The sequence below is a fragment of the Vipera ursinii genome (genome assembly GCF_947247035.1).
Source record: "Vipera ursinii genome assembly, chromosome: 9".
Taxonomy (NCBI): Eukaryota; Metazoa; Chordata; class Lepidosauria; order Squamata; family Viperidae; genus Vipera; species Vipera ursinii.
In genome coordinates this window covers 5,848,877-5,871,759 of record NC_139523.1, presented here as the reverse complement: position 1 = coordinate 5,871,759, position 22,883 = coordinate 5,848,877, and the positions used below count along the sequence as shown (strand labels likewise).

Here is a 22,883-nt window from a genome sequence, read left to right as displayed (position 1 = left end):
CAGGGTTAATTTAATATTTTTTAATTTGGTTCTTAATTTTTGTATTTTGGATTTTTTAATTTCCTGTAAACCGCCCTGAGTCCTCAGGGAATAGGGCGGTATATAAATATAACTAAATAAATAAAATAAATAAACCTTAGCCACAGAGGCAAGGAGACACCTGCTTTGCCTGAAATCAGAGGTCCCCATAACTTCTGTGGCACTACCTGTGTCTAACAGGGATGTCTTTTGCAGCAACATCTCCATAAAGGGTGTTACATTGAGGCAGTGTTTCTCAGCCTTAGTAACTTTCACACACATGGGCTTCAACTCCCAGAATTTCCCAGCCAACTTTAAAATAGTTAGACCTCAGCTCAGCCTGCTGGCTGGGGAATTCTGGAGGTTGAATTCTGCATATCTTAAAGAGCTGAGGAATTCTGGGTGTTGAAGCTCACCCGAGTTAAAGTTGTTAAGGTTGAGAAATGCTGCCTTAACGTAACACCCCATATGGAGATGTTGCTATAAGAAACATCCCTGATAGACACAGGGGCATGTTAGCAAGCCAAAGGCAGACACAGAAGTCATGGGGACCTCTGATTTCAGGCAAAGCAGGTGTCTCCTTCCCTCTGTGCTCCAGGTCAGGTTGTAGGTGGGCTTTGGTGATATCTGGCCAGTGACTCTACAGTTGCCACAACCCACCCTACCCCATCTGCATCTTGGGTGGACAATACCAAGAAAACACTGTTTGGATGCTTGGTAAGTTGGGAGTAGATTTCAGTGCAAGAGGGCTGCACATTAGCTGGACCTCAATGGGTGGGGCTCAATCCCACCAATCTGGAGGAAAGAGAAGGAGGAGAACCTGGGCTTCCCACTTACCAGTTATATTTACGAATTCATTGCTGCTCTGGTCCAGCCGGAGACCTTCTTTCTCCAGTAGCGGACAATTCTCCCCTGTAAGAGAATGATTAATAAGAATGATTAATCAATGGAACTTTGCCTACTGGAATTGTGGGGGCTCCATTGCTGAAGGTTTTCAAAAATAGACTAGAGAACCATTTGTTCAGGAGGTATAAGGACTCCTGCCTTGGGCAGGGAGTTGGACTAGAAGACCTCCACGGTCCCTTCCAGGCCTATGATTCTATGATTGGATGATAAGACATGTTCTATCACCATGGAGCACTGACATTCATTAATGTGTGAATTAACCCCCCAGGTATCCTCATACATCTTGGTTTCAGCTGTACAAAGAGACACAATAAGTTCCTATTCAGTAAGGAATGAAGACTGGACTTAGCTACACAACTTGAGGGATGTTGCTCAAGCAACGTTTGGATTTTTTTCCTGGCAGAGAGGTTAACTTCGACTCAGAGGCCAGACCTGCCTCGCCAAGACCATTCTCAGAATTTTGTTTTGGAAATGATAGAAATAAATAATAAGATAGCTGTTCTAAAATAGAAAAATGACTCATCTCTGGACAGACATTCACCAGGCCCAGCATTTGTTTGCTGTTGGAGTCTCTCTCTCTCTCCCTCCCTCCCTCCCTCTCTCTCGTGAGATAGTGACACCCAGAGAATTATGTGGTTGTAGATTAATTTGACCCAACTCGCTGGTTCTTTCGTGTACAAGAATTAGGATGTGTGGATCCTGTGGAATGGGGAATAGCATCTCAGCAGAAAAGTTTCATTCAAAGGAGACAGAATCAATTAGCTTGCTCACATTAACTGTGGGTTTACCTGCTGAGTGAACACAAATGTTTGAATGTGTCACTTGAGTAGTGGAGAGAGCCTATGTGCATTCAGATGATCAGCTAAAACACATATAATTAACAACCAGAACATCATCCTCATCCAGGGTTGGAATCCCTATTTTTCATCTGTCTCTGGAAGAATAAATATAAGAACTACCATAATGGCTATAAGATGGATACAATGGTACATCAGCCCTTTTCTTCTTTCAGCAATTTCTGCTACCCTTTCCAAGTTCTGACTCTCCGGTTATTTGTCTCTGTATTTTGCGGCAAGTTATTTCCAGACTCAGATTTTATCAAAGTATTGAAATGCTGCAAATGGCAAAGAACAAAACTACAGAATGGAGGATTTTTTTTTTATTTGGCAGAAACACAGCTCTGCAGTGGTTCTTTAGAGGGACAAATTTGCTAAAATCTAGGTTGGTCCCTCACCGGTTTCCAAACGAGACAACAATCATTTCTCTCCTTTGTGAATATGCTTATGAGGTTCATAAAGGACGGACAGCTTTCACCCAAAACTTTCCAATGATTGTAAGAGGCAAGGCAATTCTGTCCCACAGGTGGTCCTCAGCTTATGATCACAATTGGAACGATGAGCTTATTAAGTAAGTCATGACTGATTTTACAATATTTTTGCTTCAGTTGTTAATCACCATGGTCCTTAAGCTGGGGGGGGGAATCTTCATGTAGCTTCAAAGATTTTCCCGCTGTGGAAGTCTCAGCCTTTTGATTCCCATTCCAGCCCTGCAGTCTACTGACCATAGCATGACCATGAAGTCATAGCACCAGGTTTTGATAAAAAAAAAATATGGAAATTGTTGTTTGTGGTGAGCTTCTCCATAGACCCTAGTGCTGGTTACTGTGGAAATTGGCCATTCTTGGGGCATCTCTGCTGTTGTTATTAAGGAGTTCCTGACAGCTTGTAAGATATTTCACTCTCATCAAATCTTTTTATCTTATGTTTTTAAATCTGTTTGCTTGAGCTAATAATAAAACTTAAAACCTCATTATTCAGTAGATAGTTCATTGTCTCTGGATCAATTGCTTCGGAACCTGATCACTCTCCTTAAACTTGATAGCAAAACAGCATGCCATCCAAGGGTTAGGGCAGAACGGCATAAGAGGTCTTGCAGAGTTGCGACTTAGCAAAAGGCCCTTTGCATATTTTTACTCACAAGCAGTTGCGCTTCTTAGGTTGACTCGCTTTTGCTTGGCTCTTGGCTGGAATTAGAAAAATAGACAGCCGCAAAAGGACCATTTGCTGCACACCAGATCTGGTAGCTCCACTATTGATGGAGTTCCTGTGCTCTATTGCTAACATTCTTAATGATGACTTGGTAGCAAAGTTGATGCTTCCAGATGCTGAACACAACCCAATTTCCTGCTTTAACTGTAAATCTCTCTCGAATAAAGTCTTGCAGTGGGAGGGAGAGAGGGGAAATGACCTATAGCTTGAATTATTAAGCCTTTCCTCATGTTCCTGTGTGTCATTGTAAGCTCTAAAACAAAACAAAACAAAAATTAGATGTTTTCCCCATGGAAGAATGTGTAGATTACAAGATCCCCAGAGTGTGTCTCCTAATTACCAGTTATGACCAGTTGCTAGCATGGTTCAGCCACACAACATTTTTGCAAAGGACTTTGCAGCTGCTATAAAATGGTCCCTGGGGGCCCTTTAGAGGCATCCGACTGCAGGCTCAGCTCTTTCTCTTCCTTCCAAGTCCATTAAAAAAGTAAATAGGCTTCAATTATGAAGCTGAGGAGGGCCATGGCAGAGATGTTGACAGCTTAGCCTAGTCCAGTGTTTCTCAACCTTGTCAATGTTAAGATGCATGGACTCAATTCCCAGAATTTCCCAGGCAGCTGGGGAGTTGAAGTCCACCTTTCTTAACCTTGCCAAGGCTGAGAAACTCTGTTCCAGGTATTATATTTGAGATGTCCTAGAGAAAAGATTTGTCGATCAGAAAGTCAGCAGTTTGGCGGGTCGAATCCCGAGTGCCACATAACAGAGTGAGCGTCTGTTACTCGTCCCAGCTTCTGCCAACCTAGCAGTTCAAAAGCACATAAAAAATGCAAGTAGAAAAATAGGGACCGCTACGGTGGGAAGGTAACAGCGTTCCGTGCGCCTTTGGCGTCTAGTCATGCCGGCCACATGACCACGGAGACGTCCTCGGACAAGCGCTGGCTCTTCGGCTTTGAAACGGAGATGAGCACCGGCCCCTAGAGTCGGAAATGACTAGCATGCATGTGCGGGGGAACCTTTACCTTTTTTAGAGAAAAGATGCCAGATGAATGGAGATGGGCAAATGACTTTCCTATCTTTACAGGGGGTGGGAAGGAAGATTCAGACCTTGTAAATGTACTGTATAAGGCAGTGTTTGACTAAAGGGAATTCTGGGAGTTGAAGTCCATATATCTTAAACTTGCCAAGGTTGAGAAACATCTATGGATTTGAAGATTCCTCCTTATGCAAAATATTTGACAAAATGTACGCATCTCTAGAAAAAGACACAAATGTAATAAATGAATAAACAAGCTGTTAGAGATCATCAATGTTCCCATGGAAATAACCACATTTTCAATAAGTTAACAGAAAAACAAGGCAGAAACTGTCAGAATAAACACATTGCTCATGGAGAATCTGAAGTTATTGCCATTACAAGGAACAATGAAAGGCCTTGGGGTATGTTAAGATGAAGTATTTGAAAATTCCTGGAAAACCTTAATATATTTCAGAGCAGGAACCTTTTGGAGGAGAAATACGTAGAGGAAGATCAGGAAGTCAGGAGGGATCCAAAAAAGTCCACATAGTATGCAATCAAAGCCCCATCCTTTGCAAGGTTTATTGCCACCATTTGACCCATATTGACTGTTTGGAACTTCTCCAAAAAGGTGAGAAGAGAAGCGGTATGTTGAGGCTGGGAATGACAATTTAGGTCAGCGTTCTTTGGCACTCTATCCTGTTTGGCAGCTAACGCTGGCCACTTTATGATGTCACCTAAAAAGGCTGTTCTATAGCAACCCCTTTATTTTATTTAGTAGATTTGTATCCTGAATTTATTATTTCATAAGTAGGTGACTGGCTTAAGGTCACTCAGGTGGCTTTCGTGCCTAAGGCGGGACTAGAACTCACCCTCTCCTGGTTATTAGCCCAAAGTCACCCAGCTAGCTTTCATGTCTGAGGTGGGTCTAGAACAGAGCTTTTCAACCTTTTCACCCACTGTACCACTTTTAGGATATGGCAACATCCCAGGACCACCAGTCGCCTAGCAAGGTGTCAAAAACTTGATGACCAAAAAAAAAAGAAAAGGAAAAAAGTGATGAAGTTCAGGTGGTCCTTGACTTACAACAGTTTGCTTAGTGACTGTTTGAAGTTACAATGGCACTGAAAAAGTATCCCCCAAGCCACAGCCGAGCAAGACACCTGCCTGCCCCCCCCAGCGGCGCTCTTCCTCCTGTCCGAGGTTTTCAATATTGTGAGCATTTCTGTTGATGATTGGCAGCGGGGGTGGGGTGGGGGTGTTTGGTTTTTATTTCCCCCCTCCCATCTGCTGGGTGGTTGCAGCAGGTTTTAGTCACTTCCCATGACCCTGGGACACTGTGACCCTCATAAATATGAATCAGTTGCCAAGCATCTGAATGTAAATCACAAGACCCTGGAGATGCTGCAACATTCCAGCTGATCGGCGCTTCTTCTGGGCTCAGAAGAAGCTGGAGCCTGGTGCTGATTCTGGCGCTTCCATTGAGCCCTGACAGCCCTGACAGCCCCGAAAAAGCGCTGATCCTGGCGCTTCCGCTGAGCCCTGACAGCCCTGCGGCTCCAGCCATCTCTCGCTCAGGCTTGTGCGGTGCTGCCACCAGTTCAGCTCATTCCCCCTCCCCCGCTACCACTTTTCTAGGATGGCCGCGTACCACCTGCCAGGTGCCAATGTACCACAGGTGGTACCTGCACCACTGGTTGAAAAGCCCTGGTCTAGAACTCACAGCTTCCTGATTTATAGTCCAGCACCTTACCACTACAGCAAACTTATTTTGTGTCCCTATTTTATCAAACCAGGGATTATGTGCTATACTAAAAAGGACTAAAGTGGAAACCCCTTTCATAGAGTTGCAATGATACATGGCAGTTGGTTTTAATGGGACAGCTTTTATCTCAGTGGTGACTGCTGGCATCCCTTCTTCCCCTTTTTAATTTTTCTGTCTTGTCTCCTATCAAGCTGAATCCACGTGCTGCTTCAGCAACTAGTTCTATGTCCAGCAAAAACCACGGCCTTCCAGAATCTTATGGAAATACCAAAGTTGACAAACTTGTGTGTACTACTGCATGCCTGCTCAAAATGCTACCGGTACTGAATAAGGAAGGGATGGAGATTAAAGTGGACAGAGAGTAAAAAACAACAACAACAGAGTGATAGAATATCTCGTCACCAAAGACATAGCTGCTTTCTCCATTATAAAAAACACAAAGCTGCCTTGAAATGTAAGAATGTGGGACTGTAGCTCTAAAAGCGAGGATGAATGGGAAAGAAGCATCATTTCTCAACAAATAAAATGTTTTCTGCATTCTGGCTTGCCAGATGTATCTGGGAGGTTTGCATACCCAGGCAGGAGGAATACAACTCTCTTTTCTTGCTCCCTAGCAACTGCTGCCTTACATACAACTGAAGGCCAACAAACGTGACTGGTTTAAAACAACAACAGGCAGAATTTGAGGTTGGGGGCATCCAGTCCACCGCAATTATTTTCTTTTGTCTCTGTCTTTAGAAAGGCTTCCTTGAATTTTTCAGCAACTCGTGATTAAGCAAATACATTGTTAGATATATAATAAGCCTAGATGGGAAGCTTTTGTGTAGGGCTAGCACCAGAGATGGGTACTGTTGAACATCTGCAAAGTGCATGATTTTCAGTGAGCATCACTGATCAATAACGTCCCTTGGCCGGACCCAAAATAGAAGTCCACAAGCATGAGAAGAGTAGAAGAAAAAAGTTGGTGTCACTTCGCTTGTCCCTCTTCTCTGACACAAATCCCGGTTGTGACACGGAGGAGAACAAGCCTAGAAAAAGAAGGGAAGGAAAGCAGATCCATGGAGAAAATTTTGCCTGAGGGGTATGATTATAAGAAAGAGCCTCGAAGCATCTCCCAACCACAGAAAAGTAGCAACAAATAATTTGAACAAGGAATACAGTATGTAGACATGTGGACCTCAACTCCCAGAATTCCCCAGCCAGCATGAGCTGGGGAATTCCGGGAGTTGAAGTCCACGTGTCTTAAAGTTGCCAAGGTTGAGAAACATTATTCTATAGCACAGGTGTCAAATTTGATCGTGTCATGTGACATATCGTGACATATTGCGATGTTTTTTTGCCTTTGCAGAGCTGGGGTGTGCGTGGCCTGTGCATTACGCATTCAGCCCGTGGGTGGCTAGTTTCACACCCCTGTTCTATAGTGTCCTAAGTAACACAATCGGGTCACAACAGAAAATTTGTAGCGGAGCTTCAGAATTTCAGCTGATTCTCCTGAATGCCATGTTTGCTTCTTCCTCACTGTCCTATCTTCTTTGCTAAAACACCTTTACTATACTTCCTTCATGAACATCTGAACAGACAACCAACACAATTGTTCCACTTGGTTGACTTATTTCCATTCATTCATTTTAAACAAGCAAAGGATAACTCGCTTTCTCATCTGCTGCATTCAAGGTATGTGTTTTGTTTTTTTGTTTTTTTAAAAAAAATCTGCAAGGGAAAGGACAATCAACCTTTATTATAAAAATCAATAAAGGTGTAGCCGAAAGAACAACAAAGCAAAACAAACACAACTCTCAAACCCTGGTCTTGGAAAGTGACCCCTTTCGTGCGTGATTAAATTGGGGTCAGGTTTGCTTTGCTGCTCTGATCCCAGCCCACCAGAATTTCCTCCTTAGAGCAAGCACGAGCCACTGCAATACCTGGGCTCTTGTTGAGGAGGAGGATGCTATTATTACTGTTATTCTAAAAATAGTCACTGATGCAACACAAAGCAGTAAAAGAGGAGGAGAACACAAATAGGGCAGCAAGAAAGAGGCGTCTTCTGTTTACAGGAACCCTTAGCCAATTAAAAAATAGCCAATTAAAAAATAGCCAATTAAAACATTAAAAAATAACAGGTCTGTAAGTCTGTAAGGAGGGACGCGGTGGCTCAGTGGGTTAGGACGCTGAGCTTGTCGATCGGAAGGTCGGCAGTTTGGTGGGTCGAATCCCGAGTGCCGCGTAACAGAGTGAGCGCCTGTTACTTGTCCCAGCTTCTGCCAACCTAGCAGTTCGAAAGCACATAAAAAGGCAAGTAGAAAAATAGGGACCACTACGGTGGGAAGGTAACAGCGTTCCGTGCACCTTTGGCGTCTAGTCATGCCGGCCACATGACCACGGAGACGTCCTCGGACAAGCGCTGGCTCTTCGGCTTTGAAACGGAGATGAGCACCGGCCCCTAGAGTTGGAAACGACTAGCACGCATGTGCGGGGGAACCTTTACCTTTACCTTTTTAAGTCATGAAGGATGGAATGTCTGTTTTATATTCTGCCAGCCAACAAAAAAGAGTTTCAGAGGGCTGAATGCAGCACAAGAAAATCAGCCTTGGATGTCCTTGTACGGGGGACCTATTAGCCCATGACAGCCAAAAACCAGGAGTTTGCTAGCACCATTTCCAACTAATCAATTCTATTAAAGGTAGTAGCTCACAGAACCTTTAATAAACTGAATTAGCCAGAAAAGTCACTACTAGACTCCTTGGACATCAGTCGTAGTAAACAGGAAGGACAAGGATAGCTACTACACCATCTTATAGCCAGGTTTGGGGCCAAAGTCCCAAGGACCAGGTTTCAGACACATAGAAAGTTGTGCCTAATTAACTGGTGGAATTTCTCACCAGGATATGTTGCAGTGAGCAGGTAAGTTTAGAAGTTAAGAATAACAGACTGTGAGAATAGCCTTGAAGAATAAGAATACAGAATAATAGAGTTGGAAGGGCCCTTCCAAATAGAACGACAAAAGAAAGCAAAGGTTGTATCAATAGTAATAGGGGCCTTGGGTAGAATCCCAAAAACAACTGGAGCAACATTTGAACATCATTGGCATTGACCAAATGACCATCAGTCAATTGCAAAAGGCAGCTTTACTTGGTACAGCTTACATTATACAACGATAACTCTAACACCATAAAACATCAACATCAGTCTATCCCAGGTCCTCGGGGAGGACTCGAGGGGCGGACAAAAATGCCAAATCCAATCTGACCATCTGGCTGAGTGTGTGACGAACCACAATCATCATATTCAGTGTAAACCATACAAACAAAAGTTCTTTTGGGGTCCTGTATAGTTTTTTAAAGTTAAAGGGAAAAGTTTAAGAAACACTGCTGCAGAGCATCAGAGAGGTGACCTTGAAGGAAACAGAAAAAAAAATCCTTATATAAGCAAAGAGGGCTGAAGCATGCTTTAAGTCCTGGGAAGCAAGATAATGTTCAGAACAGACTTGTGCAAACACCACCCTAGTTCACTGGGATATAAGAGCAAGAGCAAGAACATCAGAATCCGTCTTGTAAGATTCTATTACAGGTAGTCTTTTGACTTACAACAATTCATGTAGTGACTATTCAAAGTTACAACAGCACTGGAAAAAAGTGACTTATGACTGTTTTTCACACTTACGACTGTTGTGGCATCCCTATGGTCATGTGATCGAAATTCAGATACTTGGCACCTGACTCATATTTGTGACGGTTGCAGTATTGCAGGATCGTGTGATCAGCTTTTACGACTTTTGGACAAGCAAAGTCAATGGGGAAGCAAGATTCACTTAACAACTGTCTCACTAACGGTAGATTGTAAGGGTGACTCCAAAATATAATTTTATCATATTTTGTCTACATCTTAAATTATTGTACACTGTTACAGTTTCATCTGAGATTGTATTTTATTCCCATTTCATTTTATTTTATTTTTATTTTATTTTAATTCCATTTATATCCCGCCCTTCTCCGAAGACTCAGGGCGGCTTACAAGCTTAGCAGTAGCCTTCATTCTATGTATATGCCTGCTTATTAGGGCTTTCGCCCCCCCCCCCAAGCGGCATTATTACAAAGTCAGCTTAATTGCCCCCAACAATCTGGGTCCTCATTTTACCTACCTCGGAAGGATGGAAGGCTGAGTCAACCTTGAGCCTGGTGGGATGCGAACCTGCACTAATTGCAGGCAGCTGGTGTTACTTAAGGAGGCATTAGCCCACTGCTCCACCAAGGCTCTAATTTTAAATCATATCTTACTCTAATTCCACTTAAAATTGTATTTTATCACATTCCATTTTAAATTGTTTTTATCAAATTTTAGTAACAATTTGTTGCTGGAACTTTGCACTTTGATATGGCCCAAGGGCTAATCAATAAAGACTTATTATTACTAACTGAACAACTGCAACGATTCACTTAACAACTGTGACAAGAAAGGTTGTCAAATGGGGCAAAACTCACTTAACAAATGTCTCGCTTAGCAACAGAAAGTTTGCGCTCAATTGTGGTCATAAATTGGAGACTTCCTGTATTACGTATCACAACGCTTCTTGTGCTTCTGTACTCCAAAGTGCCAGCTACTGTATCCTTTGCAGGAGAAGCAAACAGGATGCTTTTGATCTGTCTCTCCCTTTCACTGAAAGTGGGGGGAGCTGTTTGAACCCCTATTTAAATTCTGCATTATTCTTTCAATCATCAAGGCTGAAGTAGTGTACTTTAATCTTAGTTAGCTTAAACTTTGACTACTTTCAAGCATTCTGCTTGAATCAAAGCCCATTCAGTCTAGTCTATGTGCTGTATGAGCACAGGAAATGAGCTAATTTGAGGACCAAGCTAAATACATTGTTGAAACCTAGTTATTTAATTTAAAGCATTCCAGGCGAAGATCTAAATGTTCTCTTTGTCACTAGGCAATCCTCAAATGTTCCACAGCTGCCTTGGCTGTCCATTTTTCCATTAACACCCCCCCCCCAGGGATAATATTGTGAGGAAATCCCTCTCGTGGTATTTGTGCCACGCTCCACAGGGAATCGTGTCCTTGAAAAGTAGGTTAAGAACATCTTTTTCCCCTGGAGAACTTCAGAGCAACTATCTACTCAATTTCTCTGCCCAGAAATTTGGTGGAGAACTTCAAAAGGCCATCTCTGTGTGCAGCGGAGTGTCCAGATGGACTTTTTAATATGCAACGGCAGATGGTCCTTTGCAGCAATTTTACAAACTCTCCAGATAACACCTGTTTTCTCTACCCCACAGCCCCTGTTTTAGCTCGCCTCCTCCTGCCTATTATCTAAATGGGGATAATTCATTCAGACTGAAGCAAGTCACGACTGGCCTTTCAAATTTTGTGGGCAGAAAAAAAAAGGGCGGCTGATTTTTCTACATTTGTTTTTCCCCAGAGGATGGAGAATCCTCCAACCATTTCTCCAACATAGCATTCCCACTGAGCAAGGACAGCCGCAGTGCCACTGAGGGAGGGTGATGGGTTGGGGAATCTTAGAAGACGTCCCCCTCCCATTGTCCTATTTTGGGAGTGAATGGAAGGGCCAATTAAGGGACTGTGGCAGTGACCTCCAGCCTTTTGGGCATCAGGCACCAGAAGTTTTCCCGTGAACCAGAGGAGGCATGGTTTTGCATGCTGCCGGCATCCTGCGGATGTGACTTTGCTTGTTTGTGCAGCCCAGTTTCTGGCATGCTGCAGAGTGGGGCCGGTCCATGGACTGAGGTTGTGAACCCCTGGACTGTGGTGTTTTGGCCACAGTGTAAGAAGACTCCACTGCAAGTATGTATTAAATTTCGATGCCACCGTCTGCCCTACAAGGTGATTCTGGGGAGCTTACAAATTATAGAGAACAGTGAAAAATAGTTAAAAGATTGAAATGAACTGACATCAAGATATTATTAAAAACTGCGCTAAATTGCTTGCAGCATTTAGGAAAATGGCAGCGGTGAGCTGCTCACCTGGAATGCAATGGATGGGCCTCATCCTGGGAAAACCACCTTTATGATCATGGTGTCTTCCCTGCCACGTAATTACAGATAGTCCTCAACTTACAACATTTCATTTAGTGACGGCACTAAAAAAACTGACGTATGGCCGTTTTTCACACTTATGACCGTTGCAGCATCCCCGGGGTCACATGATCAAAATTCAGATACTTTTTCAGATATGGCACCTGACTCATATTTATGACGGTTGCGGTGTCCCAGGGATCGTGTGATCCCCTTTTGTCACCTCCTGACAAGCAAAGTCAATGGGGGAGCCGGATTCACTTAACAACCGTGTTACTGATTTAACAACTGCAGTGATTCACTTAACAACTGTGACAAGAAAGGTTGTAAAAGGAGGCAAAACTCACTTAACAAATGTCTCACTCAGCAACAGAAATTTGGGCCTCAGTTGTGGTCATAAGTCAAGGACCACCTGTATTGGATCTATCTGATCTATGTGAATTTATCTAGAATCCCCTTCTCAAAATCAAATGTCCGAAGCAGATTTTCTTTCATCGGAATGAAATAAAGTCTCATAAAAAGTCTAGCGAGAAGGAAAAGAGTCTGGATCAGCGTTTTTCAGACTTAGCAACTTTCGGATGGGTGGACTTCTGCTCTCAGAATTCTCTGGCCAGCATTCTGGGATGTGAAGTCCACCCATCTTAAAATTGCCAAGTTGGAAAAACACTGGTCTGCATTAAAAAAAAAATTGCCCCAGAGCTGCAGTTTATAGAGCAGCAGGAGACAGGGATAGAACCTTTTGGAGAGGAGAGAATGGGCAACTGTGCGAGATGGAGGAAGGCAGAATAAATATTGGGAAGATTAAGCATCCCTTTATGATTTAAGATCTAGACAGAAACACAGCCAGATTTTCAGCAGCAAAATATGGAGCTGCCACACAATGTACAGATATTGTATTGCAGATCTGAGAGGAAGAACAAATGCAAGAAAAGAACATGATACACTCAATGAGGAGCGAGGAAGGCCAGGTGGCAAATGGCCAACCCAATTAAAAGAGTCTGGCAAAGCAAAACAAAATGAAAACAAAAGTCAGCATCTGAAGCTATAAGCGGAGCTATTAGGTCCCCTTTTCCATTCTCCCCGGCTCAGGGAAGCAATTGAGACGATCTCAAGACTTGAAACACAGCTAGCAGGAACCACGGATGTGCTTGGAATAAGTACATCTGCTGCTGAGCAAAGACAGATGCACAAATGAGCAACGGTGTGCAAGGAAGCAGAACGGATTGCCTCCAAGTTCATCTTCTCCTGCTCTCCCCTTCGGAGGGCCTGGCCTGTTAATACTAGCTCAGCTCTGCTGGCCCTGATTCAGGGCAGGGGGCAAACTGCAGGAGATCAGAAGAGGACGCTTAGGATTTGGGGTGGGGGTGGGGTGATGGTAGCATGGAGGATAACCCCAGGAGAATGCTTCCTCTTAACTTTCTGCTAACCCCACAAGGTGCCCTCCCAATGGAGAATTTGCCCAGACACGTTGGGAAGATCGACACCTTCCAAACCTTGTGGAGCTGCAATGCACAAAACCCTTCATGATATACACTGAAGCACTTGCAAGCTGAGTTTAGAACTGTGGCCTGACACACTTGAATTTGTTTTGTGTCACAATGTCCCTAAATATCAAGCTCCCAAACCAAGGAGAGAATAGGAGTATTTGAGGACCACCAACAATTAGATGGGCGATGGGTCGGACACGACTTCGCAGCTAACAACAACAACAACAACAACAATTAGATCTGATAGCCAACACTCCAGAAGATGGTATTGGGTTCAAGATACAGAAGGATTTTGACCATTTGGAAGACTGTGTCCTATCTAACAAAGTGAAATTCAGTGGTGAGAAAAGTAAGGTTCTATATTTCGGAAAGAAAAACCAAATGTTTGGGTACAGAATAGGTGGTAGCTTGCTCAATAGTAGTACCTGGGAGAGGGAAGGTAAGGTCCTGCCATCAAATTGATCTAAAATAAAGACTTCATCGAGTTAAGCCCAGTTCCTGGTACTTCGTCGGTATGTCAATAATATAGAAATGGCTTGCTATTGTCTTCTTCTAGGACAGAGGTCCCCAACCTTTTGGGCACCAGGGACCGGTTCCGTGGAAAAAGGTTTTTCCATGGATTGGAGAGTGTGTGGTTTTGTGTGCTGCCTGCATCCCACAGTTGGGGCTTTGGTGGTTTGTGTGGACCACTTGCTGGCATGCCACGGACCAGTACCAGTCCACAGACTGGGGGTTGGGGACCCCTGTTCTAGGGCTTTTTCTTAACTTCTCAACCTTGGGAAGAGGCAACATATTTGATCACAGTTGGGTGTTTCCCCCCCCCCCCCAAGTAGGAGTCTGGCACATAGAAAAGAGAAGCTGCTCCTACAAAGACATTGTTACTTCTTTTGGCCAGCAGGAGGCATGTGACACCTCATAAATGTGGGCATGGCAGGGATAACATCTGTATCTGTCTGCTCTGAGACTTAACAAAAGGAAGGAGGTGTGGTTGTGAGGATGCAACATATTTTCATATATGGTGGACTTGCAAAAGGGTTAAAGCCTTTTGGATTAAAATATGGTGGAATATGCAAAAGATATTCAAAAAAAGGATAAAGTTTTGTCCGCAATTTTTTTACTGGGCATTATCACAGATGCTACTGTTGTGGACACTAAGCTGATGTTGAATTTAATTACGGCAGCGAGACTTTTAGTAGCGCAATATTGGAAGAAGGAAGAACTGCCTATAGAAGAATGGACTTTAAAAGTTTCCAACCTGGTGGAAATGGCAAAGATCTCGGCGTATTTGAAAGACCAGTCGCAACAGAGGTATATTGTGGAGTGGAGAAGATGGATTGATTATATCCAGAATAAATATGGGACTAAAAAGTTTCACTTAGCATTTGAATAAGTAGCGGATTTATATGATGTATAACTAGCTTGTAGTTATTTTATGAAGAGTTAAAGTGCGATAGAATTTAATATTTTATTGTTGTTTGCATATTTTAGATTATGTTTGTTTGTATTTTTATACCCTGTATTTAGCTCTGGGAAGTCGGGGAGGGGGGAGGGGAGGGGAGGGGAGAGTTGGGGAGGTTTGGGGAGAGGGGAGGGGGATGGGAGGGGTTTTGTATTTAAAAATGTACTGTAAAACTTTTCAATAAAAAGAAAAGAAAAAGAAAAGGAAGATGGACTATGAGGCATATACTGGCAAAGGCATCATTGGGCATCGTGTTGGATAGCAGGCAGAAGACCAAAAAGGAGCCACAATGATAGAAGAGAGACTGGCCAGCTGTCCCCACTGAACCTCTGAGCCAATTGTTTTCAAAGGTCATTAGGCACATTAAGAGCATTCCTAGAACTCTGAGAACTCTGATTAATTGGGAGACCGGCACTTTCCCTGAAATGACTTCATGTGACTCTGGAGGAGCTTCAAGTTATGATGAAAGTTTGCTCAATATTTCAAACGTAGGAAGAAAGAGAAGGAAGGAAAGAGGAAAGGTGAAGGAAGCAGTATATGTAGGAGTAGAAGACACTGGGTCTCCTAAGCATACAGAACATAGAATCATAGGGCTGGAAGAGACCTCAGAGGTCTTCTACTTCAAGGTAGGAGCCTTGGTGGAGCAGTGGGCTACTGCCTCCTTAAGTAACACCAGCTGCCTGCCATTAGTGCAGGTTCGAGTCCCACCAGGCTCAAGGTTGACTCAGCCTTCCATCCTTCCGAGGTAGGTAAAATGAGGACCCAGATTGTTGGGGGCAATTAAGCTGACTTTGTAATAATGCCGCTTTGGGGGGGGGGGCGAAAGCCCTAATAAGCAGGCATATACATAGAATGAAGGCTACTGCTAAGCTTGTCAGCCGCCCTGAGTCTTCGGAGAAGGGCGGGATATAAATGGGATTAAAATAAAAAAAAATCTTATACATCTCAGTCAAATGGTTGTCCTGCCTATTTTTGAAAACCTCCAGTGATGGAGTACCCACAACTCCAGGAGGCAAGCATTTTCATTGATTAATTGTTCTCACAGTCAGAAACATTCTTACTTCTAGGTTGGATCTGTCTTGAACAAGCTCCCACCCATTATTTTTTTGTCCTGCCCTCTGTTGCTTCGAAGAATGAGTCATCCCCCTCTTCTTCGTAACAGCCCCTTAAGTACTGAAAGACAGCTATCATGTCATCTCTAATCCTTCTCTTCAATCAATCATCATACAATTTAACCTCCAGACCTTTTATCATCTGTGTTGCTTTTCTTTATACACTTTTTAGGGTCTTTTTTGAATTGTATTGAATTTGACACGTCCCTCTCTAGCTAGATTTACACAGTATGACAAGTAAAACCATGACAGGCACTTTTACGTAATGTCTAAACTAGGCTAGTGTTAATGTTGGTTGGCTTCTGACGATCAGCTTGGTATATGAACTCATGGGCTGAGTTTGTTTTTTGATGGCAGCAGGTGAAAACATCTACCTGACCTAATTTGGGCTTGGAAGCTAAGCAGGGTCAGGCTAGGTCAGTGCTTGGATGGGTAGCTTCCAATGAATTGCAAGGCTGAAAACTCAACTGAGATTCAAAAAGCATTCTGGTAAATAATCACTGCCAGTCAGTTCAGCATTGTGGACAAGAAACTGAGATGAATATGTTAGTATATACATTATACTGGTGGTTTCTCAACCTTAGCAAATTTAAGATATATAGACTTCAATTCCCAGAATTCCCCAGCTAGCCATGCTGGCTGGGGAATTCTGGGGATTGAAGTCTACACATTTTAAAGTTCCCAAGGTTGAGAAACACTGCATTATGCATTTACAAGGTCTGAATCTCAAATTCAGCCTTTCTCCTTGCAAAAAAAAACCAAGGCAGGCAACCTTCCCCATTAAGATACATCGTCCTTCTTTAGTGCTGCCACAGCCTTTGGAGTTTTCATATTGCCCCTAGCACAAATTCACTACTTGTGTGATGAGCACCTGCCATTCTGAAGGAGCAGAATTGCACACTCAGAGGCCTCCCAACAAAAACGGGCCATCTCCAGACTTGATAGAACCATCCCCTTGATGGGAAAAGGAGTTGAGGATCAGATGGAATTGAGGTCACCATACTTCAGAGCCCAGGCAGGGGTGGGGGGGGGGCTTGCAGCCCCTCGCCAGTTTGCCAGCGTCTGTCACAGTGGCCTGCAGCAAACTGCCAGGAGCTGTTGAGGCTGCTATCTGTCAATGAGAAACACTGCTGAGCTAAGCAGCTCCAAGGAGCCTTCTTCCTGTCAATCAGAACTGGCAGTGGATTAGTTCAGCAGCTGGCCAAGGTCTGCATCAGAGGCAGGCAATCATTTTGTGGTTTGGAGGGTTTTGTCCTTATTTTTTTTTTCCTTCTGAGGGTTGCAGCAAAATGATGTCACCCGAATGGCAAGAGCTGAAACGTTCAGCTCATTTCCAGGGCAAATCTGGGGTTTGATAAGACATTAAAGTAGCCCTTCTTTTAACATGGGAGGGGAGGGAGGGATCACACCACTGAAAAATTGGTGTCATGCCACAGCTCCTTCAGCTTTGGGGTGATGCACATGTTGACATCTGGTTTATATTTTGCAAATGGGAACTGCCCTTCCAGTGCTAGAGACAATGGAGAAAGCCCAGCAATTATCACCTTTTAACTCTGGATAATACATAACACAGAATAGAATACAGAAGATAAAATAAGAAAGTTGGAAGGGACCTTTGAAATCTTCTAGTCCAACTCCCTGCTCATGGCAGGAGATAATAATAATAATAATAATAATAATAATAATAATAATAAGAAGAAGAAGAAGAAGAAGAAGAAGAAGAAGAAGAAGAAGAAGAAGAAGAAGAAGAAGAAGAAGAAGAAGAAGAAGAAGAAGAAGAAGAAGAAGAAGAAGTTGGAAGGGACCTTGGAGGTCATCTAGTCCAACCCCCTGCTCAGGCAGGAAACCCTATACCATTTCAGACAAGTGGCTGGCCAGTCTCTTCTTAAAAACTTCCAGTGTTGGAGCATTCACCACTTCTGGAGGCAGGTTGTTCCACTGGTTAATTGTTCTAAATGTCAGGAAGTTTCTCCTTAGTTCTAGGTTGCTTCTCTCCTTGACCAGTTTCCATCCGTTGCTTCTTGTCCTGCTTTCAGGCCCTGCTTGACTCCCTCTTCTTTGTGGCAACCCCTGAGATATTGGAACACTGCTATCATGTCACCCCTCACCCTTCTCTTCATTAAACTACACATACCCAATTCCAGCAACCGTTCCCTATATGTCTTAGCCTCCAGTCCCCCAATCATCTTTGTTGCTTTTCTCTGATATATACCATTTGGTAAAACGGTTGTCCAATCTCTTCTTAAAACCTCCAGTGATGGAGCACCCACAACTTTTGAAGGCAAGCTGTTGCACTGATTAATTGTTCTCACTGTCAGAAAAATGTCTCTTTAATTCCAGGCTGGGTTTCAATTTACCTTACCTTACCTCTCTTTGAAAGTTGCCTGAATGCTCTTGGGGAGCTGACCTTCTTTGGAAGATGTATGGCGCATAAGCCAGAATTCCAATGTTTGGCTACCAAACTTCATGGGAACTCTGGATTTCTCTTTTGCTGGAATGATTCATTGCAGGTTTTCCATTTTAGTCAGCTGAGCACAGGAGCAGAGAGAGTGAGATCTGGGCTCTGAGGTCAATTGAGAAGACTGATTATCAGCGGTAAAGAAAAGATGCTTTTCAAATGTTCACTGGCATTTTCTCTTCGATTGTTCTTTGTAGATTCAAGCATGGGGCTCCGTGGTTCAAGTATTTCTTTAATGACCTCCAGCACCATCCCTTTCTTTCTTCTTTCAATTGGGTCCACGTTTAGATTCTGTGCTTCCTTGGGGCAAGAACTTCTTGTTCTCATTTGTAGTTTTTTAACAGTATTTTTATTTTATAGCCAATGACCAGCTTGCACTCTATAAAACACTATGAGTGCTAAGAGCTTTATATAATTGCATCCAGTCATTAAGTCACGATGAGCGCTATCCTAAATTAGGCCTAGTCCATCAATTCTACATGCTTCAGGAAAAAAAAAATCAAAGCAGGATTGGGAGCTGCTGAAACTCATTTCCCATTCTTTAGAGATAGCAGGAAAGAAAACCTTTTTTAATCCTTGATTTTAAGAAAAAATGTGACTCTCCATCAAGCTGAGCTCGATTGCTAGACAATTACAGCAGGGAATTTGGGCAACAATTTGAAAGGTTTGTCCCTACCATAATCCAGAATATTTTTCTACTTTCAGTCTTCTCTATAGTCTGGATTCCTGGATTCCTACCATTCAGGTTTGTAACCCAGAAAATTGGTCAATCCTGCTGCAACTGTCCTTGAAGTACAGGATACCATATGCTCCTTTTCTTTAATCAGGTTTCTGCTATAGTAACTTGTGGACCCCCTTTGTGTCCCCCTAAGACTGTTAAAAGGCAGGTGTGAGGCTCAAGGAACCAAGAATGTCATGAGTTACTTCTAAGTAGGTTTTTTTATTGCTGCTTTCCTATAGACAGAATCTTGTCAGACTATACTTATCTGTATAACTACTACACAGACCATGCAAACTGCTGGGGGGGGAGGGGTTCGCCTTTGCCCTTTTCCTGCATATTAAAGTTTCCAAGCTTCTTTGTCTCTTTGCTCCCTGGGAAGGAGCCCCTCTGTCAGGCACAAAGAATCAGGATTATTCATACAGTTGTAGCATAGACGATTTATTTAAGCCTATGCACAAGAATCTGGACAATTAAAGTTCAACACTAAATTGGTGCCTGATAAGGATCAATGGAGTTCAGGAGGGGTTGAGTCTCCTGTAGCAATGCAAGGACTCTAAACTGATGATACACTTAACCCCACTGCCCAGCTCTGCCTACTCTTCTCTCACACCCTCCCTCCTGCAACTCTGGACTATGTTCTACTACACCAGGATAATTAAATAAGTCACTGCTAAGTGATCTGTCCACTTCATAGTATTTACTAAAAGAAGTCTATTGCTGGTCCTAATTAAAAGCACATCATCGCAATAATTCTTGATCGTGCCAACAAGCAATATGTTAGCCTCTCAAAGTAGGCGAAGTTAAGAAATAGACACTGCAACGATTCCATGAATGCTACTGTATTGTTTTAGGATATCCAAACAGGATCTTGAAAACCTGTCTATCTCATCCTTTCCCAAGGTCAACTCTAAAATCCTTCATAGATATCTTTCTCTAATGCCAGAAGCTTTGGAAGGACTGGGGCCCAAGGCCACAAACCCAAAAAATAGAAGCAGCAAAGATGCTGCTGTTGTAACAAAGGGAGAGGAGAAAGAGGGCCAGTGCTAACGAGAGAGGGTAGAAGGTCCCAGAATTTGGACCCAGAGTTGTCAAGAGGAAATATGGCCCATACAGGTAGTCCTTGACTTACAACCACAATTGGGACCCCACTTGTGGATCTAACCCATGATGGTCATAAGCAGGGCTTTTTTTGTCATAGAACGCCCAGAATGGAGTTCCGGCACCTTTTTTGGATGGACCCTTGTAGGGTAGGCAAGGCGGGTTGTATGAGATGTGTGAGTTCTGGCACCTTTTTCTTTTACAAAAAAACAACAACACTGGTCATAAGTAAGGCACTTACATGACTGGACCAGATTTTATGACCATTTTTACAGCAGTCATGAAGCGAATCATGAAGTTGTAAGTCTGAATCAATTCACCTGAATGGGTTGGGGTTGTTTTTTTCCAGAAACTGGCAAAAAACATAGGAAACCAGCAAAAAAAAATGTTGCAAATTGTGGTCATGTGACAGTAGGGTGGTGCAACCAATAATAAATGTGAGCTGGCTGTCAAGCACCCAAAATGCAGTCATGTGACCACAGGGAGGAGGCAACACATTTTACGACAGCCGGAAGTACTTTATGAGCTTTAAAGAACCTTTGTCAAGGCTGTTCTGACTCTGAATGGTCATTAAACAACTGGTCATAATTCAAGGGCTAGCTGTAGTTCTCTCCCTCCTGAATTCACATCCAGTCAATTTTGGAATTTGAAAATAGAGAGAGCTTGGATGAATTTTTCAACTGCCCACCATTCCATTTGTGCAGCTGGCATCTTAATAAATAGCAGTGCTCGGCTTTCATTCATTTGATGCCAAACATTTTTCCAAGGAAGCTCCTGGCTTCAATTTTGTGTCTGCCTGTAAGTGTACACGTTCATGTTCATGTATAAACTGGTACAATGGCCTGCAGCCATAGAAGAGAGACACCCATCTGAATTTAAGCTGCATTTAAGAATAACCACCAAGGGCCAAGATAGCAGCCTATATCAGGGATCTGAACTGCCCCAGCATTGATTCCACTCATTAACAGTTGCATTGATTTGCTCTAGACAGCACCCTCAGAGCAATCAATCTTTGGCCTGTTAAGACATTGGCTCTCTAGATCCGTGATATCTCCCCATTGCCACTGTGGCTCCCTTACCGTCTTGAAACGCTGGCAGCTTCCGTCCTCTGCAGCTCTCAAAGAAAACACCCAGCAGGTACAAAGCGGAAAACAGGGCAGTCCACATTGTGCGTCACGATCTGTGATCTTGCATCTAAGGAAGCAGAGATTTGATTATCTCAATGCATTGAGAAGATCGATGTGCCAGAACAGGTGAATCAGGATAAGTCATGAATAGAACAATAATCCCATTTTTTGCACGTAATTATCCCAGATCTTTCCCCACCCAGGTAAGCAGCATTGATTAGCAGCCTTTAGCAAATGTTCAAGGCATCAATCCAGGGAATTTTCTTAGGGCAGAACAGCACAGTCAATTAACTGGACAAATAAGTCTAATCGCCCTGACTCAACTTCCAAACAATTCTAGATGAGTCAGAATCTTCATTGACATATTGGCACACACTTTCGGGAAGAAACCCTGAGGTTGGTGCAGGAATACCCTTAAGAATTTTAGGAGTTGGCACATTCCAACAACTCTTTGCCTGCTCAGATTCTCCTGAGCTACTTGGCCTCAGACTGAAGAACCTTCAGACTGAAGAAGCTGCTTGGATAAACAGCGAAACATCTCAAATCAACAAGAAAATAAATCCATGATTCAACTTCCAGACAGCAGACACAATTGTTTTATCAATTTATGGGGCTATCAAAAGCTAAAAATAACACAAGCCAAACAATAACTGAAGACAACGATTAGCAGGCTATGGCATTCAAGAGCACTTGCCTTCTCTTTCTGCATGTGTGCCCTTCAAAGTAGATCAGATTAAGAATCTAATACCATGTAGGAATCCAGCGTGATATATCCTTTCTTATAAGGTGATAGTAACAGAATCTTGCAAGTCTGGATGTGTTTTCCAACTTTATGAGAATTTGGGAGGGTCAGGCCTGAGATGCTTTCTCAGGTTACAGTTTTGGCCCAGACTCAAATTTCCTTTATCTGACCATGGTCTTGGTAATAGCTCTTTCTTGTGTGCCTCAAAGACATTCCTTTTACTGTCTACATTGGGCAGGCAGAGTAAAAATGTCACAATAGCCACCCACAACAAGCTCTGTCCCCCTTTTTTGCATGCAACACATGTTAAAGGGTGTGGGGCTTTGATCGCATGATTATGGCTGTCATTTTGATTTTTTTTACACCTCTCCACTCCCCCACCCCCTCCTGCTCCCGTAAACATGCCTGGGAGCAATTCTCATAAGCCCGCAGGTGTGGTAAAGTTGTTTATTGGAACAGGAAAAAAATATAATGGAAAGATTGACATGATCTAGGATATACTCAGTGATGGGATTCAGCCAGTTCGCACCACTTCAGCAGAACCAGTAGCTAATTTTTTATTGCTCAGGCCCAGAATGGACTTCTGGAAGCAGCATGCACACAAAGAACCAGTTGTTCACATATTTGAATCCCATGACTGGATATAACGAGATGGAAATGTTTAGATGTGTGCATGTACATATGGGGTTGTTTAAAGAAGCAATCTAGCAGCAGCATTTTGGAGACTTAAAAAGCTCCTCCTGCTGTGATAGGATGTGCGATGGTTTAGTTTGGACCCCATTTTGCAAAATTGAGCCCCCATTCAGGGGCCACTGACTTTGATGTAATCTCACTTCAGGAAATCCTCTTCTCTCTAGGTTTCCGCCTTAACTAGGCAAGGGAAAACAACTAACTTTTTTCA

At 43.1% G+C, this 22,883-nt stretch overlaps 1 protein-coding gene across 1 annotated transcript in view; it reads right to left on the bottom strand.

Moving 5' to 3' along the window:
- COL16A1 (collagen type XVI alpha 1 chain) overlaps positions 1–21,280 on the bottom strand; it is a gene marked incomplete at its 5' end in the record, with an annotated part of 217,381 nt that extends 196,101 nt beyond the window's left edge. Inside the window, 2 exons of the mRNA XM_083370100.1 lie at positions 856–930; positions 21,193–21,280. Of these exons, the coding sequence (XP_083226226.1) occupies positions 856–930; positions 21,193–21,280 (163 nt within the window). The remainder of the gene's footprint in view (positions 1–855; positions 931–21,192) is intronic.
- Between the last annotated feature and the right edge of the window lie 1,603 nt (positions 21,281–22,883).